The following is a 16247-nucleotide window of genomic DNA, read 5'->3' as shown; positions in this document are numbered from 1 at the left end:
TGGCCAGTGGCTGGTAACGTGCATGGTGCACACTGGTGAAGAGCTGAGTTTGGACCCCCAAGACTGATATCACAGTTGTACACAGTTGTACAACACGTGCAATTGCAATTCTGCCACTGGGGAGAAGGAGACAAAGAAATTCCTAGAGTCCAGGGGATGGGGGTGGGGCAGGTGGGGGGGTGACAGCGAGATGCATTAAGGTGCTTGATGCCAAGCCAGATCCCCAGGACACATGTGGTGAAAAGGACAGACCAACTCCCACAAACTGCCCTCTGACTGCAGCCCGAGTGCTGTGTACACGTGCCTCCCCCCCACCTCCAAAATAAATAAAAAACATACAAGTGAGAACCTAAGGTGCAGAGCAGCTGAGGGCGACACCCAATGGCGACTTTTGGCCTCCATGTTCAAGCGTGTGGACATACACACACGTACAAATACCACACAGACACGTACACACACTCAAAGAAGCAGGTGTGGGGGTAGGTAAGGAAAATAATAGTTAAAAATTAATGCTTTAAAAAAATATATTCCTTCATGAGCAGCCTCTAAGTTCTTCTGTGAAGGTGAATGGTGAAGATTAACAATTAATGAAAAGAAAACTCTTTCTATGCTCCTGTAAACACAACATTTCTACTTTATTTGTGCTGCAGAGAGTAAAGAATCAGGTGAGCTGCCCGAACTGCAGGGTTACTTAGGTAACCAGGCAGATTACTGTGTCCCAGGGGCAGGAATGTACTTTAGGTGGAAAATACTTTGAGAGAAGTATATACATGTTTAATAGAACCAGTGCTCACAAAAAAAAAAAAAAAAAAAAAGAAGAGGAGGAAAGAAAGAATGAAGAAAGGAAAGAATGAAGAGAGGAAAGGAGGGAGGAAGGAAGAAGAAAGGGAAGAAAGAAGGGAAGAAGGAAGGGAAGGAAGGAGGAAGGAAGGGAGGGAGGAAGAAGGAAGGAAAAGGGAAAGAAAAACAACTTAAGTGCCGTTACTGGTCTAGAACAAAGACACTGAAAGTCACTTGGAGGAACAAACGCAGTTTTTGTCTGCAAATGGTGAGCCCATGTAAGGAACAGTTCACCTTCAAAACTGCTTGTTTTTAAAAGCTATGAAAAAAAAAAAAGAAGAAGAAAAAGAGAAAAAAGCTAGGAAAAGGATAGTTTTTGGTGTTTAAAGAAAAGAGGTTATTTACCTGCTCTATTTTTCCATATACAACACTCAAGGAAAAGCTGATGTTAGGAAGGACCAAAGGTCATACACATCATACTCTGTAATTATTCTCCTTAATTACAAATCCACTCACCTCAATTTTTCAATAAAAATGTACAGAGACTTGACCTGTGTAAAAAGCTGAGGCAGGAGGCACACAGTGTGGATCCATGTGACTGCCAGGACTCTGTCCCCAGAGAAGCATGGTGGGAGTCAGTTACAGTCAAGGAAGAAGCCAAGCACTGGGTGGGATGAGGGAGAGGGTGGCTACGCCTGCAGAGCAGGGACACCCTTCCTCCCTCCCTCCCTCTGAATGTATCTTTGGAGTCCCAGGCACTTATTAAACACCCAATAGGAGAAAGATCTTCCTTCATCTGCCTGCACAGGGGCTAAAAATGAAGGCCCATAGCACAAAAGGGAGAAACCCACTTTACAAGCATTCAAGAGGCAAGCACTGACCTAGCAAGAAGAAACCCTGACACCTCCTTCATTGCCCCCTACTTGAACCTAACTCTCAGCAGCCTGTGGCAAAAAGCTCACAGCACTTAAAACTGTCTTTACATTCTTACTTTGGCAAGGCCAAGACAGATGTTACCCATAGGAAGAGAATCACTTGGCATCTGTTGGGAAGATGTGTATTACAATGGAAGAACAGATAGACAGAAAGTGCTTTCATCACTCCACACAGGCATTAAGATGGCAGCCATCCAAGAGCTCCTGTAAATAAGCTTCTCCAAGAGAAGGTTTAAGAACTGTGTGCTACACAGCAGGAGGCTGTACAGGCCCAGATGACCTATGGACATATGTGGACACCATTACAGCAAAACCCTTCCTCTCACACTGCTGAAACCCAGGCACTAAAGAGTTGAGCTACTGTGCGTTTCAGCAGCCTACACAGACAGAGGACTAATAAAAGGTTCCTTCCCCCAAGCCCTGGGGTAAAACCCGAGGCTGTTTATTATGGCTCCAAAGGTCAAAATTAATAGCATGAGTTGAGTCTTCTTCTTGCTCTTTGAAACTCCTTGTCAAGTGGTACAGCCAGCTGGGCACACAACTCTGATATGCAGATCGTAGGCTTATGAACAGATAAAATGAATTACAATGAGCTAGGCCCATCATATTTCAACTCTCTAATGGGCAGGAAGGTCTCTCTCGCTCTCTCTCTTTCTCTCTTTCTCTTACACAAGCGCCAAACACTGTCCAAATGTTTCTTCTTAACGCCATTTAAAGTCCTCAAGAATCTGCACGGCATCTTATTAGCAAAGACACCTGGAGCCAGCTGAAAAGTCTTAAAATTGAAATCATCCTAAGGACAGAATAATAAGGTAAACTCAAAAATAATGGTGGTTGCCAGGCTACCGAATATTTACGTGCATCATTTCATTTTGATCCCCACTAGTGCCATAAGAGAAGTTCCACTTTAAACATGTGGAAACTGAGGAACAAGGAGGTTAAGTGCTTGTCCAGGTAAAACCAACCTTCTCACAGGTGTCTGCCAGACATTAACACCCATGCTTTTAAATGCTCTTAATGTTATATCTCTGTCCAACATCTCATGAGCAATGGTGACCATAGGAGGTGCTATGAGACTTTTTGTTCTCTCATTAAAATTCATGTATGTTCTATGACTACAAGCCTAGGAATCTGCCATCCTTAATCAACCAAAAATAAGATTTCGCAAGTGAAAAAAAATATGTACAAGGAAGGAAACTGGCAAACTTGGTGCACATAAGGGGGAGCACATATGCACATGGACACTAGAACAAGTGTTCCCCCTATTGCAGAACTTAGGGTAAGTGGAAATGGATGCATTTCCAAATCACCCAAAACAGAGAAAAGGTCACAGCAACCTGAGAAAACTAGAAGTCCATAAAGCGTTCAGTTATGTGGGCCACTAGTGCACGCTAGGGAGATATAGCAATTGGTAATCTCTGCTTGTTCTCTATAGATAATAATGTTAAGGTTTTCTCCACAGTCGATCTCCTTTGGGGGAAGCTGCCTACAGCTCTGGTCTGTTTGTCTATCATGGCCCTGCCCCTAGCAGAACCCAACCACCCTATCTGATATTTGATCAGCAGCAGTTCTTAGACTGCACATCACTACTTCACGGCAAACGCCAACACTAGCAAACAAAAGTAATGTAAAACAGCTATCTGGACTTAATGGAGCCATCCACCAAGTGTTTATGCACCCTGCCCCCACCTAAACTCGGCCTGCTCACACTCATTCACCAACTATGTGCTTTTTTACCTGAAAAGGCTTCTCTCAAGCTAAAGGGAATCTCAGTGCTCTGCCTTCAGGAAGAATAGTGTTCACAATACCAAAGCATGGAACCTGCACCAGTTACAAAATAGGAGCTCCTGCAAAGGACCAGCTGGAAACTACCGAGGGCAACAGGACTTAACCCCAGCTACCCAGAAGTCACCTCAGAAGCTGGTGAGAAGTTGGCCTTGCCCCAGACCAACAATCTGTGAAGGTCAGTCTCAGCATGGATGATGATGATGATGATGATGATGATGATGATGATGATGATGATGATGTGTGTGTGTGTGTGTGTGTGTGTGTTTGCATACAGGTGCACATGTATGAGTGTGGAGACCAGAGGTTGGTATTAGGTGTCTTTCTGAATCATTTTCCAACCTGGGGCTCACTGACTTGGCTAGAGTGGCTGACCAGCAAGCCCTACAGATTCTCTTGTCTCTGCTTACCCAGTGTTGAGATTACTTATCCAAACTGTGGCACCCCACTTAAAAAAATATGGGTGCTAGAGATCAAACTTAGGTCATAGTGCTTGTACAAGTCCTTACCAATTAAGCCATCTCCCTTATTGCCCATAAATACATTTTTTAAGGCTTCTAAATGACTCCCAAGTCGAGTCAGGGTTGAAAACTATCAGCAAACTTAAGTACTTTTAGAGTGACCCTCCAAATTTACTGAATGGTACGACCACGAGCCTCCTTCCAACCCCCTGCACATGACACATCCACACACTGTTACCCTAAACTAGGTCTCATTAGTTATTTGATTATAGTGAAATGCTAAACTATAGTACTTGAGGTCACTCGCCACACCACAGTGGCCTCAGCTTGTTCTGAGATGTATGTGGTTTTTAAGGTGGTCATGTTCAGATGCTGAAGTCGAGCTGAGTGCAACCGGCAGTGTCCGGCAAGGAGGTAGCTCAGCTCAGATCCCTGACAGGAGGGAACCTTCAGAGCCCAGGCATGATTATCAGACTCTTTGTGCTCTTAAAGGAGAGTAATTATAGGCATGTGAGAAAAGGGAAGCACTCCCTGAGGAACTCTTCCTCACATGCTTCCCAAGAGGCACAAGGGCCATTAAAAATTCCATGATGAAGAGGAAAAACAGCCTGGGAACAGCCAGGAGGCAATACAGCAAATTAATACAGCAGCCCTCCTCAGGGAAAGCTGCGATAAAACAGGAAACACTTCTCTCTTTGCAAAATAAAATTATACCACTAATGATAACACAGTCACCACACACGCGCACAAATCGTTCTAATGATGGGTGTAAAATTCCCACTGCTGCCCAGATGCTTTGAAAGAAATGTCTTCCTACAACAAATAAAATGGGACAAGAAAATGATAAACTCCATCGAAACACTCTTTACTAGAGACACTCAGCTGCCTCTCTAGCGTCCCGCTCCCCCACACCCTGTCCTTGGTGTGAGGCTTCTGCTGAACAGTCCGCTCTTCCTAAAACCCACTCACACCTTATGAAATGGAGTTAGACAGGTCCCGCTGCAGTGACACCTAGCTGCATGGACCCCATCACTATCAAGGTACTGAGCACTCTCCCAAGCCCTCAGTGTTTCTCACTCCTGCTTTCTGAAACCTGCACTGCGGATGTCTGCGCTGATTATTCTCACAGAACAGCCCCTGGCAAACCTTCACGTGTGCTTCACTAAGTGAAACCTGTTAGGAACAGCAGAAATTACATTTATCACACACATGTGGTTTTAGGGCAAACACACATATAACTTAAAACAAAGAAAAATTTAAGGATAAGGGAATGAATGTTTTCAACTTTTTCTTTCCCAAATTCAAAGAACATGCATGCAGCCTACTAACCTGGTCTGTTACCTACAGACCAGACAGAGACAACCGGAAGCCATCTCCATTCTCTCTCCTTTGCTTCCAGCAAGCGCTGAAAACAGCAGCAGTATGCCCTGAGCTGTGCGCTGAGACTACTGAACGTTTCCAAGGCCAGCCACACACGTCACCAGTCAAGAGAACAACAATAATGGCGCTAACAGGACACAGAGGACCAGGGATCCAGCTCTGGGTCCTGGCCACGCAAAGAAGTGCAATGTTCCCCTTAGTGCAGCCCGAGAGTGAACGTGAGGAAGGAGTCAGAGTAATCCACTGCGTTGGATTTGTGTGGTGCTGTTCAGCTGGTTGACCCAAAGAACGCACACGGCCGCTGCTCTGGATTCAAGACAAAATACAGAGTGTGTTCTTCTCCGTACTAAACCTAGAAAACTTCCCATGGCCCTGCACTAGGAGCTTTACCTCTGTGTGCCATAACTTTTGTGTGCAAACTTATCATACTTGTCAGTTTTCATACCTGATTTTTTCATTAGAGGTTCAGTTCTAGACAAAAAGCCTAACATATAATAGGGAGTCAGCAAATATTGAATGAATGAATGAATAAATGAATGGATGGATGGATGGAGGGATGGATGACACTGGTGGAAAGACCTATGGGAGAAGTTTGTATCAGCCAAGTATTCCACATCCGTAGCAATACTGATTACAATGGCCTTTTTTTCTCAAAAGATTATCCTTATTAAAATACTTCTTAGTAAGATCTAGCAGCAGGTTATGAACTAGGGCTCATCATCCAAACCCTATGGAACTATATCCAAAGAATAGTTAACTTCTCTGCGTAGTCTACAGACAAGTCTGAACACATTTACTTAAAGAGCTGACTAATAAAAAGAAACAAACCAAAAACATACAAAAAAAATCATCAGAAGACAGGCATTTGTGAGGCAGAAGGTGGATCTCTGGGAGTTCAAGGTCAGCCTGTTTTAAATAGCTGCAAGGTAGCCAGGGTTACACATAAGAGTGAAAGCCTATCTCACATAAGCAAACAAACAAAACCAGCCAACCAAAACAACAACAGAAAAAGCAATAGAACCAAGGAAAAGAAATCCTTTATGCTACCAAAAATAAAACAAGAGTTCTTCGGTCTAAACTGTTAAGTTTTTACACAGTAACACTGTTAAGAAATGCCATCATCAAACGTTCAGGTCACCTGAGCTAAGAGAGTCTGTAATGACATGACAAACAAAATGTCTAACAAGTGTCTATGTCTAACAGACCTATGTGCTGGGACTTATCTGGGAATGAGACAAGGTCTCTGCATCACAGTGAGAAAGTCAATGGGTAGGGGTGTAATTTTAAATAAACTAGTATACAAAGTCATTTCAGACGAGGTAAGCACTGTGTGGAAACAGATACAGATGGTGCTGCAGGTGGCCCCCTAGGTATCCAGGGCCTCAAAGAGCTTTCCAGGCAGAGGGAGTGAGAGCAAAGGTCCATGGCAGGAAGGACTGCCATTTTATAAAAAGAAAATGGAGCTCCCTGGTACTGTCTGATCTTTCCACCTCAGAGAGAAGCAGGACTGTATGAGAGGAAGGTAACCACATTGGCAGAAATCAGATTATGCAGGACTTTGCAGGTCAGGGCAAGAGGCATTAATAATGTTCTTTGAGGATGGGCTTTTAGCAGCAGAAATAATGCGAAATGTGAGCCAGAAGACACAGGCCACAGTTCAGACTGAATCACAGAAGCATGTGATCACAGGAAAAATTCCCGAGGCCTCAGTCTGCCTCTGCATCTGTGAAACTCCAACTTACCTCTGAAGATTGCTGGGAGGACCAAATTGAATCCTTTGCACATACTCCACATAATCTCAAGTGTTATGAAAAGGGACACAGAATTTTCCAAAAGAAAACAGCAGCCACTGGAAGCCAATTACCTGGCAGAGCAGTGTGCAGGTGAGCACCTTCGGTGAGAAGCATCAGCAAGAACATCCAGGGAGTAAAGGGGAGAGAGTGGATTAAACTGTGGGATGAAAGATTATTTCAGTAAGGCTTAAATGAAACAGACCTCATTCCAAAAAGCAGCTTACATGCTTTTTTAAACAATGTCCAACCCTTCAGCCATAAATACAGATACCATTCAACAAGGATATGCATGTCAAACCTTGTCCATGAATGTCCTAGCACAGAGCAAACAGAACTATTGCCTGTCAAACAAAACTTCCATGCAATAACCACTTAAAGACCAAGCACAGCATTTAACTGACAGTCCAGGAACTTCCACCTCGCAGATATTCACAGTGTATCAGCCCTTTCTCAAGCGGGCTAGCATGAAATTACCTTTTCAGGGACAACTAACTAACCGCATAGCACATTCCAGTGCATGGTGTAAGTGTAGTGTGAAGAGAAGGCGCCTGGGGTGAGAGAGCCCAAGTGAATGTACCAGAGTTGCTGTACGTTTAAGAGTGGCATCGCCTTCGAGCTTTGCTAGCCCGCTCTCCAGGAAGTGTATTCGGCCACCTTACCTGTCTTTCTTTATAACGGGGTTTACGGGCAGGGCTAGCTCAAGTACTGATTTTTCAGGCCATAAAGCAATTTCTATTAACCTTAAAAGATGACTAAGAGAGGGCGAAGAGTTCAGTGCACATGTTAGCAGGACATCCTCAGCACCAAAACTACAAACCCAGAAATGAGGCTGAAACAAAGCTGGTATTCACTGCTCTGCAACATTAGGAATAGCTGAAACTCATGGACATCGGATGTGGAGCAAGTGATGGTCACAAGTCCCCTTCTGCCTTTGCATGCTCTAAAGCAAATACAAGCTTCGTGACTCTTTCCTTGTCTGCCTGCCACCTGCACTAATGTTTATCTAGAACTTTCCTTTATACCAATTACTTACACTTAGCTTTGTTCTGTTTCCACAAAGTAAGCTCGACATAATAATTACTTTTTTCTAATGTATATTATAATATATAACTTAAAATGCATGACCTAAAATTACCTCATAAACACACTGGTTTTATCTTCCACTGTTCTAGTTAATTGTGAAGCAGCAACATCACAGTGAACTTTCCAAGTGTGAACTGTGTAACATAGTAAGCTACTAAGTAGTAGCCAAAAAGACCAACCACCAAGCAAGGAACAAGAGGAAGCCTAAGAACATTCTTTCCCCCATCAGTCTCCAATCCCATGCCTGAACTGAAAATGGCTCAAAGACCTATAAACATAGCAATGACCACCACCATGAGTCAGTTTTAAGTCATGGATACCACTCAAAGGCCTGATCTATCAGGGCCTCCCTAAACATGGAGCCAGGGAAAAAAGACTAATAAACCAAAATAAAACCAGGTTTCCCTTGAAATGTTTGTTACTAATAAGAAGCTGACATCTGCAGTGGAACCTAAGAGGGAACTGGCTACAGTTCGTATAGATGAGCATGTGGCAGTCCAGGAACACAGCTCTCAAAAAGTCACAAGTAATGGCAAAGAGCGAATCTTACTCACCTCATGTGCACAAACAGAAATGTGAGGAAAACCAGAAGCCAATGCTTTATTCTTTCTAAAGAAAAGGAAACTGAATGATAAAGTAAAGATGGCCAATCTTACCTGACTGCGCTCTCTTTTCCCAGCTGATGGTAACCAGAAACTAAAGAGAACAACAGGAAAGATGGTAAGAGGTGCGAGGAAAAGATCGAGAGAAGAGAAAGGGGGGCACTGCAGCGAGGACAGAGAAGGACTCAGAGGACACTGCCACAGGGGAAGTAGCCCTGACAGCCAGCCAGCCCTTAGCTCAGCTGTACGGTCAGAAGAGGGCACTAACTCCAAAAGTAGACTAGGCGTATACTATATTAGGTGAGGCAAGTATAGGACTACCACTGGGGGTTGACCAGAGCATATAAGGAGTACCTTATATAGACAGATGCCTCAGCATATACAATGTGGGGCTCTTTTGCATGTGTGGGTGTGTATGGCATGTGTGCACAGCGTGTGCGTGTATGTGTCTGCAATGTGTAAATTCACAGGTATACATGTATGTGCAGGCCAGAGGCTGATGCCTGATGTCTCCCTGGATCATTCTCCATTTTGTTTATTGAGTCAAGGGCTCTCACTGACCCTAGAGCTCTCTGCCAGACAGCCTGCCCTGGGATCTACTTTTTAAGTGCTGGTATTGCAGTCAGCCCAGCCACACCTGCCTGCTTTTATATGTGAATGTTAGGGAATCCAGACTCAAGTCCTTATGCTTGATTCACCGAACCACCTCTCCAGCCCCAATATGTATGTATTTATTCAGCAAATATTTAAAATTTTGCCACGGAAGATACAGCAAAGCCAGTTGTTTAGGAGACGAAGCTTTTATGAGAAAGGCAGATGATTTGGGCTTTCCACTGTATTCGCCATGGTAACAAGGACAAAAAGACTTCTCCTTAAACAGGTCTAAAGGAGGACAGAAGTCATTTGAAATGACAATTTAAAACAAAAAAAGATTAATTTTTATTGGTTATTTTATTTATTTACATTTTAAATGTTATCCCCCTTCCTGGTTTCCCCTCCAAAAGCCTCCTATCCCATTCCCTCCGACCTGCATCTGTGAGAGTGCTCCCCCATCCACCTACTCCCACCTCATTGCCTTAGCATTCCCCGGGCCTCAGCCTTCACATGGGCCTCTCCTCCCACTGACGCCAGATAAGGCCATCCTCTGCTACATATGCAGCTGGAGTCCATGGGTCCATCCATGTGTGCTCTATGGTTGGTGGTTTAGTCTCTGGGAGCTCTGGGGGAAAGTCTGGTTGGTTGATATTGTTGTTCTTCTTATGGGGCTGCAAACCCCTTCAGTCCTTCCTCTAACTCCATTAAAACAAAACTTTTAAAAGAGAAAAATACATTTAAAATGTGCTCCACTTCTCTTCTCTGTGCTCACGCCCTTTCTCTTCTCTCTTCCCCTCCCCTCTTCTCTCCCCAGGGCACCTCCCCTGGTCTCAATCCTTGGGGCCAGTGAACTCGCCAGAGGCAGCTTCCCAATAAACCTGGCTTTAAAATAAAATATAACATCTTAGTGGTGGACACTAGTACAATACCTAGAAATATAAGAGACAACAAAATAAACACTAATCTAGAAGGGAAAAAGGAAACCAGGGTCATCATTTTTGGACATTAGCCATCTTAAAATCTTATTTCTTAATCAATTGTATGTGCCATAGCGCACTTGTGGGAGCAGAGGACAGGCCTGTAGAGCTGGTTCTTTTCTCTACCTTTATGTGGACTCTGGGACTGAACTCTTTTCACACGCAACACCAGGTGGCAAGCACTCTTAGCCAGGTAGCCATCTTGCCAGCCTGACTTCAGCCATCTTAACTGCTAGGCAGCAGCAATCTTTAAAATCTCCACTTTCAGCTCTCAAGTCTGATATAAAGGTTGCTTTATAAAAGCCTCCTCCGCCTCTGTCTCCAAGGAACAGGCTAGGCCAGCCAGTGGGTGCTCAGTCACTTACTCTGTTTGCCGGGGGTCACTGATGGAATGGCTGATCCTCTCAGTTCCCAGGCTGCTTATGCTGGTCTCCTAAGAGGACAAGAGCAAGAGTGTCACCTAACCACAGAAACAAATGTGTACAATGCAAGCTGTCACCAAGCTTGAATTTTCCCCAACTATGCCAGCCAAGCAGCCTCAAGGTTGTGCCAACCTTAAAAACCAACAGCAACTCTTTTCTATGTGAATCCATCTTAGACATATTATATTCTGCCTATCTATTCTCTGCTCACCATCTATTCTCTACTGATCAAAAAAAAAGTCTTTAAAAAGGCTGTTGTAAATACTGTTTGTTGGACTTGAGGTTTCTTCTGTTTTAAATTTAGCTTTGTGTACGTAAGTGGGAGAGTATATGTGTGTGGACATGTGTAAGAGTATATTATGTTTGGAATCCAGAGGACCATCTCCAGCACACATAAGTGTGTATATGTACAGAATCCAGAGGACCGTCTCCAGTGTGTGTGTGTGTGTGTGTGTGTACAGAATCCAGAGGACCATCTCCAGCATGTGTTAGGGGGGGGGGATCATCTCCAATATCATTCTTCAGGCAATGCTTGCATCTTAGCCAGAGGTTACCATACACACTAGGCTGTCTGGCTAGTAAGCTTGAGGTATCTCCTGTCTCTGTTTCCCCATTGCTGGGATTACAAGCATGCCACCACACCTGAGGCTTTTCCCCCCCTCACATGGATGGAGAACAAACTCAAGTCTTCTGGAAATGCTTCACCAGCTTGAGCTTTCTCTCTAGTTTAATTTTTGATTGGCACATAAGTAAAATATAAAACTAATACCAACAAAGATACTTCCTGGAGTACTAATATAAAAACACTTCCTAGTACTAAAGTATAATAGGAAAACTTTTTCAGAAGATTCAACACTTTTGTTGATGTTGGTTTGAGATGAGGTTTCACCATGTAGGTAAGCTGGCCTCACAGCCTGTAGTGAAAATGAAGGTCTGTGTCACCAAACTCAACAACAGGGGCCATATTTTAACACAAGAGCACACTAAACTCCATGAACTATCTGACTAAGGCTCAACAACCACCATGGGTGAAACCTAAAACATCTGTGTGTTAAATGTGGGTTAAAGAACTGTGTCACTTATAAAAACAATCAGCCAGGCTGGATATACAACGTTCAGTGGCAGACTGCTTGCCTAGTAAAAACAGAAAGCTGTATAAACTGAATCTTACATTTGGGGCTCTCAGGGCTGCAGTGTGAAAGCATACCCGTAACCCCACAGCCAGCCAGTCACCTCCACTGGAGTGAAGGCATTCTCCTCCACATTTACATGAATTTTACCACAGCAACCCACACAGAGCCCAGAGTCACACACCAGAATCAAGTGCTAAGGTAACAGGTCAGTCATGTCATAGGCATGAGCATCAGCATTACTCAAACACTCTGTATCTTGGCAGATGCTGTGTGTATTCAACTATGTGTATGAATTAGCCTCAAGAGTAGGAAACACACTTCAGTAGAAGCACAAGCTTTAGAAAAATTAAATTGAGGTCAGATTCTAAACAGGGGTGGAGCTAAGTGGAAGGTCCATACCCATTAATTTTTTATCTCTCTGGCTATGGCTCCAGGTCAGAGATGGAGAATGGTAGAGAGGCCAAGAAAAAAGATGGATGAAAAATGAGCTATTTATTAAGGCAGAAAAATTATTAACTTAAAATGCCGTAATATTTAAATTTACAGTTTATTACTGTGTAAATTACAAGCAGTACTTTACGTAATTAGCAGCTCACTGGCAGGGAGCTGTGAATGAAACTCATTATTTATGATTACAGTTTAGAAAGAAAGGAGAGGGACTGGGGAGGGGCAGAAGGGGAGGGAGTGGTGACCTCTGCTAGAAATGACAGATCTCCCTTTAAGGTGATGAAGATGAATTAAACAAGTGTATATCAACCTGTTCACTTGAGATCATTAGCTGCACGCCCAATAAGCCCTGGGTCCCTCCGAAGCACACTGAAGAGACTCATGATGAACTAACTCCCTTCCATGGAAGCAGAAGGCTCTTACTTTACATGAGCCTAAAGCACAGCAGCAGATGGTGGGGAGAGCATGACTTTGCTGCTCAACAGAAGGGAAAGTAAAACCTTCTCACTGTCCCCTGCTCCCAAGCTCCTTCTACCTTCCTTAACCCTATCCACACAAATGCACTCCAGTCAAGGGTGAGCTTCCTAAACAGCAAGGGAGAAAGAGGTCCATGGTCTGGAAATGGAACATGCCAAAAGAAACACTGTGTGATCCTTTCAATGATCAAATGCCTCTCCAGTTTGAGGCTGGAACTGGAATTGAAAGGTAAGAAATAAGATCTGGTTGGAGAGGTAGCTCACTTGCTGCCAAGTCTGATGACCTAAGTTCAATCCCCAGGATTCACATGGTAGAAAGAGAAAGGACTTCTGCAAGTCGTCCTCTGTAGTCAATATACACAAATTAATTAATCTCACCTCTTTTCTTCTTCCATGTCCTAAACTTCTAAAATAAGTCCTTAAATAGTTCTCTGGGCAGACTACAGTATAAAGCAACAGCCAGAAAACTGGCCAACAACCACATGCATGGCTTGGCAAACAGACAACCTTGTAGCAAGCTTTCTAAGAGCTTGACAAACTCTTCCTTACTGTTGTCCCTGCCTGTATGGGTAACCTTTGCCTTAGCCTATTTTCAGTCTCCAAGCTAGAATGCAAATTAGGTCAAGCCCTAGGGGCATGCCTATAACCCTAGGATTCAGGGAGTTAGGATACTTTCAAGTTGAAGGCCACAGAGCCAGTGTGGACATCATAGAGACCTAAAAATTACAAGATAAATCAATTTAAAAGAAAGAGCGTTACCCTGGGTCCAAGTCTTGTCTCTACTACTTTTCAATGCAGGTAATGCCAATGTTTCCTACTTCTCCTTGTGGGAGGAATCAAAGGCCAGCATGGATGCCCCTAGCAAGGACAGAACTGAAGGAGCAGTGGATGGCCCTGGGGGCCACAAGGAGCTCCTGGACTTCTGCAAAGCAAGCTTAGTGTTGTTTGTGGAGGGAGGGATTGCTTGTTTCTGTGTATTTACTGTTATATCCCTTTAAATGATTTCTAGGATAAGAAGTTATCTTAGGATAAAAACGCACTCCTGAATTCAGACATCGTAAAGAAGTCAAAATAGATTTTTAACTTAAACAATAATATAGGATTAGTCAAGGAGAGAGATCAAGCCAGCTGGTTTACATTCAACGGAGGCTACAGGGAATGTTTGCTTGGTCAGAACATCTATGTTGGTAAAGTGCTTATCTTTCATGTTTGTAACCATTCAAATCCCACATAATGGTCATTCACCCTTCTTAATTCCCAGAACATTTCAGTTGCTTTCATTAACTCCAGAGAGTCCTGTGATGCCTTCAATTGTCAGTAGGGGACGCAAATCCTATGGGGACTACCACCTTCCCACAGCACCGGAGAAACCATGAGATCTGTCACCTTCCCAGCCAGCCTTCTCCGCCCCTTCCTGAGGCACCGAGCTGCAGCTCCTGGGAACCGATTCAGGCGACCATGGTATCCTGTGGAAAGAAGGCCTCAGTTACTGAACGCACAAACTGTGTAAGCACACGGAGGCCTTACCCCAGCATCCTCAGAAGGCTATCTGCCAAAGACTTCCTATGCCCAAATCTTTGTCCTGAACAATGATGGCAGGGGAGCCACACTAAGGTACTAGATACTAAGAAACTAGACAATGGCTGACTGCCACCTCTTGAGAGCCCTAGATTTACAGAGCTAAAGAAACCTGCACAACAGTTCTCTTCCTCATCACACATCTCAGGCAATGGCTCTGACATGCCTAAGAGTTAAATGACTGGTCACAAGCAAGGAGCTAACTAAAATAGAAGTACCACCACATTTCTGTCCATCATGGGCTCTTTCCACCCCATTCTGCTACTTTAGAACTGGAAAAAAAAAAAAAAAAAGTAGATATGCATTTGTGTCCAAGTACACTATGAGAGGACCTTTAAAACAAATACATTTAAAGAAGTATTTTTAAACCTTCCACTTAAAAATGCTGTCAATTCTTGTATGTGAATGTCCTTACAAAAGCCAATCTTCCAAACTTCCAATGAGCACTCAAAGAAGAATGCATTGGCATTGCCATGCTGTGTGGTTGTGACCGACACCAGGCTTCCTGATGCAGCACACACTGCTGCTGAGCCCCAAGAGCCTACGTGGATCGACTTAGGAGAGCACTGGGCTTTGAGACTCACCCTTTAGTCCTCTAGAATCCTATGCTAGCTCCGCCTTTCAGAGAGCAATGCTTGGTCAGAGCATGCTTGAGCACAGCATGCTGAGTCTTCCAGAGAACCATAAAGCCATGACCTGGACTTCCATCTTCTCCAAACTCACCTCTTTGAGCTGGCCGGGAAGGTAAGAGGAATGTGGGGTCTGAGAGCTTATCCAGTCCGGAGTCCATTCTTTCTACTTCAGTGCAGTGGTCAGGAGCCCACTTGGGCAGAAGATTGTGGACAGTGAATCCGGGGACACATTCTCCTTCATAAAACCAATCACTCTGCTCATCGTCCCCTAAAGCAAACAGATCGTGTGCTAAGCTGTCACAATAAAGTCCAAATCCAGGAGGGGCTCTCAACGCTATAGCTGTAAAACTTTCAAGTAAGCCAAGGTGCAAAAGAACCTGTGCAGCCCCTCATGGTATGCAGCGCCATGAAAAGTGAGGCCCCAACCTAGCTCCTCATGGGCGGTGGGCTGTTTTCACCACTGAAGCAGTAGTCTTAAGTCATGTCCTCCAGAGTCCACACGGAAAACCTGAAAGTAATTTATCTCTTCCAAAACACACAACAGCTCCAACTTACAGTGGGGCAATAAATGTCTGGAAGTTGGGGTTCAACCAGTAAATGAAGTCAGAATTTGAACCCAGAACCTGACAAATGAAGCCCAAGGTATTTTTTATAAAAAACAAACTGCCTTCCTGACCATTACTCACAGTACAGATAAATAGAGTTCAAAGATATAAATGTTCCTCAATTCAAAAATTAGCTGTTACTGATGAGGGGCGTTATTTATTTACATTTTATCATAATACCTCAGTGAAGAATGTACGGCAACACTTGATTTGGCTTTGGTATCTCATTGATAGGACAGAAAATAATCCTGAACTAGAAATCCAAGCTTCCAGGAAAAAAACCAACCACAGTAACAAGCAATCAAACTCCCTAAGGCTTTCCAAGTAACTATGCCACTTGCCTGAACCCACATTGTTCATAAGTGGTAAGTCCAACTGACCCGTACATCCAAACTCGTGGTTCAGACTGCCAGCTAGCTACAACGACAACAGCTGTGTCCACTACAGTGTATTCTGCCAACAAGACAGGTAGGAAAGAGGCAGCTTCATGCCTGCTACCTCATCCCCTTTCCAGACTGCAGGAGTGCAGTCAACTATTACAGTAGTAGCATCTAGTGTCCACGC

The 16247-nt window shown here is 43.9% G+C and overlaps 1 protein-coding gene across 2 annotated transcripts in view; it reads right to left on the bottom strand.

Moving 5' to 3' along the window:
* GPATCH2L (G-patch domain containing 2 like) overlaps positions 1-16247 on the bottom strand; it is a 48215-nt gene that overhangs the window by 15527 nt on the left and 16441 nt on the right. The window contains exons 4-8 of one of the 2 annotated variants that reach the window (XM_080914639.1): positions 15170-15346; positions 14255-14334; positions 10756-10823; positions 8874-8913; positions 7206-7291 (exon numbers count right to left, since the gene is read on the bottom strand). In XM_080914639.1, coding sequence (XP_080770765.1) covers positions 7206-7291; positions 8874-8913; positions 10756-10823; positions 14255-14334; positions 15170-15346 — 451 coding nt within the window. Of the gene's footprint in view, positions 1-7205; positions 7292-8873; positions 8914-10755; positions 10824-14217; positions 14335-15169; positions 15347-16247 lie in introns of those variants that run through there. The other variant, XR_013974976.1, reaches the window with a different exon arrangement.

Source organism: Micromys minutus (genome assembly GCF_963924665.1).
Source record: "Micromys minutus genome assembly, chromosome: 1".
In the NCBI taxonomy this organism is placed as follows: Eukaryota; Metazoa; Chordata; class Mammalia; order Rodentia; family Muridae; genus Micromys; species Micromys minutus.
This window is presented reverse-complemented; position numbering and strand designations above follow the sequence as displayed.